The following is a 10,042-nucleotide window of genomic DNA, read 5'->3' as shown; positions in this document are numbered from 1 at the left end:
GGGGGGTGGGGTTTGGGTGATCGAGGGGATGTGATTGGTTGGTTGGGTTAGATGAATGGTGATGTTTGGGTTGGCGGATATTGGGGGTTGATCTGGAGGGAGCTGAAGGGTGAAGATTATGCAGGGTTTGGACAGGAGGTCGAGATCGAAGTCGAGGTCGGAGTCTGGAACGAGGGATAGAGATCGAGATGGATGGATGGGTTTTGGTGTCGGGGGTTTTTTTTCCAGCGGATAATACTAGTGACGCGTTGTTTAGTGTTTTGTACTATTGGATTTTGAATAGTGAGGTCAGAGGTGCATTTGGTATGTGAGAGGTCTAGTCTGGATGTGCTTCAGTCTCTCTTTTTGCATATTTCTTTCTGAGAGTTCGCACGAGTAGAATGATGGACATTTGGACAGCATTGCTACATAATTTGAGCAAGATTAGGAACTCGGGTATTTACCAAGTTGCTAGCTAGATTACTGTTACATTCGCAACTGCTTGTTTCATGTCGCTTTTGTTCGAGAACGGATAAGCATTGTTTTTTTCGGGGTATTTGTTATCAGTTTCATCTTCTAGACGAAAACTATCTGATTCCTTCTCGCTTACTCTGTCTCAGGATGAACAATAAAATACATGGTATTTATAGCAAAACAAGAATTAATCCAAACCGCAAACACCGTTGCCTTGAGGGGAGTATCGAACTTAAAAGCACGCATAACACGTAGTCAATATTATCTTACAGTCTCATCAATCGCCTTCTGAACGTCAAGTTTAGTAGGTCCACCAGTCCGAAGCTAATAGTACACAAAGACAGATTCAAGCTCCGGCTTTCCTAGTCGTGAGGATATTCATCACGTACGTTACTTACAAAGCAGTGGTGCTCATCATCCCAGCGTTTGAAGTGTCGTCCAGCGAGCTTCAGCAACGCTTCTGAAGGATATGTGTCTTCACTGACGGGTTGAATGTTCTCAGCGGCAACGTAGCGAACTGACTTGTCGCAGACACTACATCTTGGTCAGCAGAGTTCCCAAAATCGAAGAAAAGCCGAGCAAGTCTTACAGGACGTGATAGAAAGCCTGGTTCCTACCATTTGGCAGGGAATCAACGCGCGTGTTCTGAATCCAGTCTTCGTTTGCGTCACACACCACATCCCATCCGGTAATGACGCCCTCGTAACCATACCGCTTGTGTTGAAACAGCTGGCCGACTTTGAAGGAAACGTTCCGCGTACGTTCGGAACGGGTGACTCTGGGTTTGCGTATGGCATCCATTTGATGCATGTTCTGCACAAAGGACAATAACCGGTGCCCTTCGAGTTGATTGTAGAACATGGGGATAACGTAGCGTGATAGCAGGGTAACATCCCACGGGTAATGCATCTGGAAGTGCTCGAGCAGATAAGGCAGGTACTGGCGGCGCCGGATGGTGGTGTGTCCTATATTGGAGGTGTCATCATTTGGTCCAAGGAGCAACATAGCCCATATGGTTGCGTAAAAGGCATTGTCCATGTCGGGATTGGCGTTTATCCATGACGATTGGATGGTACCCATTCCAGCCTCGGTTTCGCGAATCATTTGCACAGAGTTCATGATGTTGCGTGCTGTACGCAGAACCATTTCTCTTGTGTTAGTATCGCTCAGGAAACTTTGATGTTCGCTACTCGGGACACCCATGTTCCGTAGTGTGCGCTGCAAGTCGCCCTGTCGCACTTCTGACGTAGAGCGGAAAGGATCCAGGTACATGTATTCGCGTTCACTGGAGCTGGTAGGCTTGTACTTTCCATTAAGATCATAGTTCTTGGGTGCGTACACAAGAGTGTAGACATGAAAGAGGAAGCCACAAGGCCGCGCATCGAGGCCAACGCGTCGAGCTATCGCACAGTATATGGCTACAGAGATCAGAGGAAGTGACTCATGGGCAGCCGAGCGCAGTACGAGTCCGATGAACGAGTTCCGCAGCGCACGGTATGAAGCATCGGGAACACCGTTGAAGCCGCGATCCCGAAGGAATGAGGCTAGGGTATAAGCCTTGTCGCGTGGACTCCAGTCACGGAAGTTTGGGTATTCTTGCAGCAGGCCGTCAGCTAGTTCGCCGATGTCGTTCGCGACGACATCAACATCAACCTCTTCACCAACTCTGGCAAACACATCGTATGCGCCTAGAGCTCTCTCGATGGGTACGTCATTTCCATCATGCAGACTAGTCCATACCTTGATGGCGACTTCACGATGTATGCGCTCCAGGACGGCATTCGCATAGTATCTTCTTGCCAGCACATCTTCGGCATCGTCTGGACAGGCGCATTCTTTGAGCAGTGTCTCTTTTGCGTCGTACCCATAGTCTGCAATGTCGTTGATGCAGCGGATGCGCCCGTGCTGAGTGGCGATGATGTGATTGAGCAGTTCTCTTGTACGGCGGTTAATTGTGTGTTTAGTCATGTACAAGGCGCGCCAATCTACGTCGGACAAGGGCGCGGCAAACTTTGCGGCGATGTTGTGGCGAGAATCCCATGTTTTGAACTGCGTCTTGCAAAGGTGACGCCAGATGATGGGCGCATCGGTTGTGAGCCGCTTGATGAGCCTGTTCGTCTGCGATACAGCGACGAGAGAGTGAGGATCCAGATTCAGGAATATGGCCTCGAGAATCTCCGTCGGCAGATTAGTGAAGCAGGGACGCGCCATGATGAGCCGCGGGGTAAATCAAGTCAGCGCAGGCGCGCAGGCAGAGGGCTATGAAAGCGTGAGAGATGAGAATCTGGCGGCCATGCGATATTAGTGACGGGCTTGGGGCGACGGCGGCAAGTGGTGATCAAGTCTTCGCGCCGGATTGCGTCAATGTTGAGGCATGGCTGGGGCGGCGACGATGATGGCATCGCATACTGACTTCGCTTATCGCTTATCAACCAGCCTCGGCAGCCATGTTGCGATACTGCACCTCACTGTTCTAGCATTCCCTTCCGCGGTACAGAACGGACGGGAGTAGTGTGAAGTTAGTAGTAGTGTGCCTGTCGGTATATGTGCTGGGGCTAAGACGAATGTTTCGTGCGGAGGCGGAGGCGGAGGCGGAGGACGGAAATAGCGCCATACTTACATCCGCACCTTGTCTGACATCTGAGCCTTGACATCCGCAGACTAGACTCGTTCGGTGCGATGAACAATCAAAAATCTTGATGATGGTTGCTGACAGGCGAATGATCAGTGGTCACAACCAGTTGGGCCTGGCTGGATTCGTACCCAAACGAAAGCCCCACGCCTGCAAGACAACTTTGCGAACAATGCTGCCGACGCACGATCCGGACACAGCTGTCATACTTGAAGCACAAGCACAAAGGTCGTCCACGTTTAGTCCGGCAGGGCGCGCGATGGGTTCCGATTCCCGCGTTCCGAGAGGCCCGACCGGTGTACTATGTACCGTAGCCACAGTTGATGTCACTGCTTTTGACGCACCGCCGCACTGCATTAAACAACATGACACCCTAGAAGCGCGCATCTCATCTTACTGCTCCCCTCTTCCCCCTCCCGACTCTCTTGTATTCCTTTGATTCCACCCTGCTTCTTCATCCTTCACCATGGCCGAGCTAAGCAGAGTTGAGTCGATGCAATACCCTGCCGGCCATTTGTCCCATCTTTCGGAGAATCAACAGTCCCAGCTTGTCGAGTTCAAGGCCATCTGCGAGAAGGCTGGCTACTACACGCCTGCAGTCGGGCAGAAACATGCAAGCCATGACGACGAGACTTTACTGTGCGTGCAAAACTCTAGTAAATCGCGACAAGATTAGTGGGGCGCTGACCAGGAACAGGCGCTACTTGCGCGCACGTCGTTTTGTTCCCCAAGAAGCCTTCAAGCAGTTCAAAGACACTGAAGATTGGCGCAAGGAGAACAAGCTGAGCGAGATCTTCAACACCATTGATGTTGAGGAGTACGAGCAGACACGTCGTCTGGTACCGATCCCCAGACCCACCAAATGCTCACCTCTCTGACAAGCTCACCCAGTATCCGCAATGGCTTGGCCGACGTGACAAGCGCGGCATTCCCCTCTTCCTCTTCGAAGTCGCCCCGCTCAATTCCAAGAATATCTCTGCATACGAAAAGCTACTCGCAAAGTCAAAGACCACCCTTCCCAACGTTCCAACCAAGAATCTGCGCCTCTTCGCCCTCTATGAATCCCTTACAAGGTTCTACTCACCATTGTGCTCCATGGTGCCTCGCGCCTACCCGGAGACTCCCATTTCGCAGAGTAACAACATTGTGGATATCAGTAATGTTGGTCTGAAGCAGTTTTGGAATCTCAAAGGACACATGCAGGACGCTTCCGTCCTAGCCACAGCACATTACCCAGAGACACTCGACAGGATATTTGTATGTGTACACAAATGTATACCCGATCACTCCAGCAAGACTGACAGACTATTAGATTGTTGGCGCGCCTAGCTTCTTCCCCACCGTCTGGGGCTGGGTCAAGCGATGGTTTGATCCCATCACGGTATCCAAAATCTTCATCCTTTCCCCGTCGAACGTATACTCCACACTATCCCAATATATCGACCACGACAACATTCCTAAGAAGTACGGCGGCGGCCTCGACTTTGAGTGGGGCCAATTGCCCAACCTGGAACCGACCATTGAGGCGCAAATGAAGTGGGAGAAGCCAAACATACAGAATGGACGTAAGACGTTCCCAATTGGACCACTGAAGTGGGAAGATGGAAAAGACGGAGCAATGGAGGCTTGGGGCGTTGGCACCGAGGGCGGCGCACAGAGACACGAGCTCATCTTCACCATCCCTAACCCCGTGGGCTACAGACAAGGGGATGTGATTCCACCTACACCTGTAGCTGAGATTGGAGATCCCCTCACAACAACGGGAACAGCTACCCACCCCCCAGATAGCGATGTGCCAGACGTAGACACCCCACCTTCAGAACCCGAAAGCCCAACCACAACCACTTCACCCACCACCACAACCCTGCCCATCCGCTCCGGCACCTCAGAACCTCGCTTTGAGCAACAAAGCCACACGCACGCCTCGGGACAATTGGCAGAGGGTACCCCCGACGCCGCAACCATCGACCATGGTCACGGCGACAAGAGCGTCAGCGTCGAAACCCGCACCATTGGCCAGGCTCCCAAAGAGGTACCTCTCCCCGATCCACAACCACCCGCTGCCCCCAGTTACCTAGACCAAGCTAAATCCGCCGCCGCATCAGCCTCCGCCGTAGTCACTTCCACCGCCACTTCGGCTGCTTCAGCCGTAGCCAGCGTCGTCAACGGCAAGGAGCAAGATAAGCCTGCGGAGCCGGCCCGAGAAAAGACTCCCGAGGAAAAAGAAATCGATCGTCAGATTGATGCTACGAGCAACAAGGATGTAGAGGCCTTTTTGAGGGATCAGACCGCGAGTCGGAGCCAAGTCGTTAGTTCGTAGTACAGCTAACTGTTGAAACGAGAATTCTAGGGGGGTTTTTGATTTGAATACAAGGGGGGAGAGGAATTGGAAAAAGGAAAGGAGGAAATTGTAGTGATACCACCGAACTTTTACACCCCCATGGAAATTCTCAATTCACACGTAACTACACATACACAAACACATCTGTATCTTCCATGCTGTTGATTTGAATGATATTGAAAAAAAAACTCTGATTCTTGGTATTAACGAGCTTACCCCCTCTTTAATCTTTGCATAGGCCAAACGAACACAGTTCTTCACCTCTGCAATATGTTTCGCACACAAGTAATCAGTCAATCAATCAACCAATCAATCAGACAAATGAAAAAAAAGACATAAGACGCTTCCACACGAAAAGAGCTCAAACTTTCCAAACGCCCATAAATGCAAGAAAAAGTTCATTCCCCATCTCTCCGCAACCCCATTCATGTCCTTCACTTGACTTCTCAATACGTCAACATCTTCTGTCCCCCACTCTTTCCATCAACGCCCTCGCCCGGTCTGGCAAAACTACACCAGCGATCCTTAATCGAAACAACCTCATACGTACCCTCTTCCTGAACAGGGATACTCATTGTCATTTCGTGGCTAACTTCCGTCCGAATCTCCAGCACCTTGCTCTTTCTTCCCTTGTTGGCATTGGTACTGCGGGTATAAGTGAATTCAAAGGGTGGGGTACCCCAGAACTGGAATTCGAGATCGGTGCCGCCGCCCTCGTGGATGTCGACTTCGGTGACTTGGCCGCCCGAGAGGCGCACAGAGGGGATGGGGTGGATGGTCTTGGTGAGGTCCAGACTGGCGAGACATTCTGACGCGGAGTCGCGGAGACCGGTGATAGTGAAGGTTCCGGGGAGCTCGGCCAGACGGCGGAAGGTGGTGCCTGGGTTGGATGCCTTTCGTTCTTGCTTCTCGAATGTGTAGAAGACTGTAAAGGGGGATTGGCCACCAAGCGCGAACGAGAGGCGCTCGCCGACGCAGAAATCCTGGCGGTCTTCCAGAGGTGTGGCCGTCGGGGCATCGTGCACGCTGATCTGGACACGGGGACCGCCTGGTGGGGGCTTGAGGGTACATCCGCGCGAGTCGCGAACCTTGCGGATAGAGATGGACGAGTGGCCTAGATGCATCTTACGGTGCTCAATCTTGAGATCGTACTTGTTCGTAGGAATGTTCTTGTGAATGCTGATCTCCGGTTTGGGTGTACCCTGGTGCTTGATCTCAACCTCGAGGTAGAAGGGTGCGACGCCCTCCAAAGTGATGGGGATGACCTCTTCTCCCTCTGATTCTCGGGAGCAGTAACTGTACGTCTTTCCAGGCTTGTCGAAGCGCGCACTCGGTCGTGAGTGGACGGTTTGCTGGATAGTGACGGGGGAGAAATGCTTCTTCGAATGGTCATAGCGAGAGTCGGCAAGCTTCAAGAAAGTGTACTCATAAGTACCAGCCTTGGAGGTTTCCGATCGTATAGAAGCGAAGCCACCTGCAGTGTGAAGATCCTTCTCACTAACGGAGGCTGTCTTGCCCTTCTTGTCCTTGTACTCCTGCCGGTAAGAAATGTCAAAGGGAGGGTTACCTATAATATAGTCAGTATGATGATAGTCAATGGTAGAGCAGAGTACTCACCAGTCAGGGAGACATCAAATGCATCCTCATCGCCTTCACAAACGGGCTCTTTGATGTATTTGGTTCCATCAAGAATGGCGCTCTTTTCGGGAACGCTGAGCGAGGGTCGAGCCACCCAAGAAACATGGAATTGATCCGCCGACTCATCAATCAGACCTGGACAGATAGAGTCCCTGACTGAAATAAGTTGATATGTGCCATCCGTCTTGACATCAAGCCACGAGTTGGGGTTCTGGAAAGACTCTCGTTTGACTTCCTTGGTCTTCAAGTTCTCGTACTTGAGCGACCAAGGACCGTTTCCAGTAAAGCGAAGTGGTAATCCAACCTGCCGGCTTTCCAGTGCCAGTACCGACTGCTTGCCCTCAATGTGACCGAAGTAAGCCTTGGGTCGCTCATGTCGTACATTAACCCTAGCTTCTTCCTTGAGAACTTCTTTGCATTTGGCTTTATCGGTAACACTGGTCAATGCCACAACGTACTCTCCACCGCTGCTAAGCTTGTCGGTTCGAATAGTGTAGTGTGCGTTTTCGGTTTCGATAGAGCGCCTTGTACGCTTGCCGTTGTGAACAATCTCGTATTCCAGTTTCCAGGGTGCCTCTCCAACGAACCCAACGTCGAACTCCGCAATATCATCGATACAAGCCTGTTTGGGCCTTCTACTCTCAATAAAGTGTGCTTGTGCAGATGGCTTCACATCTTGCTGAAGTCTAATGTTGTTGAGGGGCCTCTCCGGGTAGACAGAGTCGCTAATAGTCTTAAAGATGTATTCGTAGTGACCAGCATCTTGCGGGGTGAGATCGATTGTGCTGCGAAGACTGGAAATTTGCAAAGGTGTCTTTCTGATCTCTCTTCCATTGTCCTTCTTTTCGTAGTAGGTGAGTGTGAAAGGTGGGCTTCCTACGAAATCGAGACCAACACGGAGACCAATTGGGTTACCAGCGCACTTGTCGATAATGTCTTCGCTGTCCAATGTCATATCCGGCTCAGGTGGGTTTTGGAGCAGACACGAGGTAGGCTCAAAGACTTCACCGTCGCAGAACTCGGATGCTACAGACTTGATCGTGTAGAGACCTGCTGCCGAGATGGTGGGCTGTTCTCCCTTTCGCATGACTTGCTTCTGTAGGACGGCATCCGGGCTATGATAACCGTCGGCGATGATGTTCTCCTGGGGTGTGAAAAGATACTCGACCGTGTGCGCAGTGTCAATGGGATTCTTGCCGGTTGAAGCGTAATGGACTGGTAGGCGGGCGGCGTTACCCTTGGGCACGCGGAGAGGGTTTTGCGGGCTACATCCCTTGAGGAAGGCCGTAGGTCGCTCGTGAACCTCGAACATTTGACGAATGCCGGCAACCTTGGGTTTCGGTCTATCCTCGTCATCGACGTTCACGTAGCTGACGAAATTGCCCAATCCATCCTGTACCTCTTCAATCTCGTACTCCCACGAACCGCTGTTCGTAAGGGTTTCGTTCAAAGGTACCAGAACTTTTTGCGAGCGAGCCCAGGAAATGTCTTCGCGTCCATTCTTTACCAATGCTTGTGATGTGTGCCTGGACAGAGGCGAGATAACGTCCTCTGGCTGCAAGTTCTGAAACTGGGATCCACCTCGAGGTTTCCCGTTTACTGTCAGGCGGTACTTGACGCTAAGCGGCGGAGTGCCCTCGACTTCCAGCGAAACATTGGATAGATCGCTTCGGCATCTGTTGTTACCAGTCGGTTTGACTCGAGCTTGTGGGCAGGTAGTCACCACAGCGTTGGTTGAGCGCGGTCGCACCTGGAGCTTCGACTGATCCGTAACCTTCTTCAAAAGATATACGCCTGGCTTCTTGATGGTGTAGGTCAGTGTGAGCGGGTCATCGGGGTTGGCGTTCTTGACCGCCTTTCTTGCCTTTTTCATCATTCCCTTCAGCTCACTCTTCTTGACTGTGATAGTCTCGTTCATGTTGGTATCGATGTCAATGCGCAGGAGTTCCATTTCGTGAGGCTCGGTCTGGTTAATCCTGATAGGAATGTCGAGTTGCGAGATGGTTGAGCTGAGACAGAAAGACTGTCTTTCCGGGTTCAGGATGGCAGATCCTTCGGGCAAGATGTTGACAATCTGCTTTCCGAGAATTAGGGAGGCATTGTGTATGATTGCACCAGGCTTGACGCTCCGTTCGCTAATGGCCAGTTCGCTATCCCACAGGAAACCAATCAATCCCATGAACCAAGCTTGTACGGGTATACCAATTCTGAACATGAGCATGACGTCGATTCCGGCATGCATTACGAATAGGAGAAAAGCAGCACCATTGCCCCATTCCAGCCAGGGAATCTCGAGCAGCGGTACGCCGAACATGAATAGCACGTCAAAGAAGCACCATTTCAGACACAACCACAGCGACTCATCGTCCTCGAGCGCTAACGTATAGAAGTCGTATGACCGGTATGCCCATAGGGCGATATAGACAGCGAAGACATAAAAGCGCTGCTGGGCAGGATCGAGAATGTCCGAGGGTATGAGGGGCCCTGAGGTCGGCTGCGGAGGGGCTTTTGGGAGATCGGGAAGCGGCGATCGAATGTTTGGCCGCGGAGAGGACGCTTCTGGGCTTTGCAGGCCGGGAGACCTGTTGGCGTTGGCGTTGTTGTGTGGTGTCTGTGGGAAGCCGCCCACGCCTCGCCGGGCTGGTGTGCCGTTCATCGCACCAGGAGTAGAGTCTTGACCGATGTCGTGTTCATGGGCCGGAAAATGCGACGGCAGAGATGGAATCGGCCGGTATTCTTTGCGGAGTTGGGGTGCTTGTCGACGGTTGCTCTCCCTGGGCGACGTGAGACTGGCAAACAAAACATTTACTTGACATCTACGCGACAGGCGCGACAAGGATATGCGGACTGCGCTGTCCTGGCCAGCCAATCAGAGCTGTGGAACCCCGAGCTGTCGGTCACGTGCCATCTGTCTAGCATCATCATTGCCTATGTGCTCTTGTTGTGTTACTCCACATTCACTATCTAGCGGTACATTC

At 51.8% G+C, this 10,042-nt stretch overlaps 3 protein-coding genes across 3 annotated transcripts; 1 reads left to right on the top strand and 2 right to left on the bottom strand.

The window, feature by feature from the left end:
- Nucleotides 1–815: 815 nt before the first annotated feature.
- On the bottom strand, nt 816–2,664 carry COCCADRAFT_111901 (uncharacterized protein; the record flags this gene model as incomplete). The annotated part of the gene is made up of 2 exons (XM_007720146.1): nt 816–987; nt 1,043–2,664. 2 exons carry the CDS (start codon nt 2,662–2,664, stop codon nt 816–818), a joined length of 1,794 nt encoding a protein of 597 aa, XP_007718336.1.
- Nucleotides 2,665–3,551: 887 nt separating this feature from the next.
- Nucleotides 3,552–5,405, top strand: COCCADRAFT_31148 (uncharacterized protein; the record flags this gene model as incomplete). Its single annotated transcript, XM_007720145.1, has 4 exons — nt 3,552–3,724; nt 3,783–3,924; nt 3,977–4,342; nt 4,398–5,405. The coding sequence occupies 4 exons, from the start codon at nt 3,552–3,554 to the stop codon at nt 5,403–5,405; spliced, it is 1,689 nt and encodes a 562-aa protein (XP_007718335.1).
- Nucleotides 5,406–5,872: 467 nt separating this feature from the next.
- On the bottom strand, nt 5,873–9,720 carry COCCADRAFT_10032 (uncharacterized protein; the record flags this gene model as incomplete). Its single annotated transcript, XM_007720144.1, has 2 exons — nt 5,873–6,993; nt 7,044–9,720. 2 exons carry the CDS (start codon nt 9,718–9,720, stop codon nt 5,873–5,875), a joined length of 3,798 nt encoding a protein of 1,265 aa, XP_007718334.1.
- Nucleotides 9,721–10,042: the final 322 nt, after the last annotated feature.

The sequence above is a fragment of the Bipolaris zeicola genome (assembly GCF_000523435.1).
Source record: "Bipolaris zeicola 26-R-13 unplaced genomic scaffold scaffold_408, whole genome shotgun sequence".
In the NCBI taxonomy this organism is placed as follows: Eukaryota; Fungi; Ascomycota; class Dothideomycetes; order Pleosporales; family Pleosporaceae; genus Bipolaris; species Bipolaris zeicola.
This window is presented reverse-complemented; position numbering and strand designations above follow the sequence as displayed.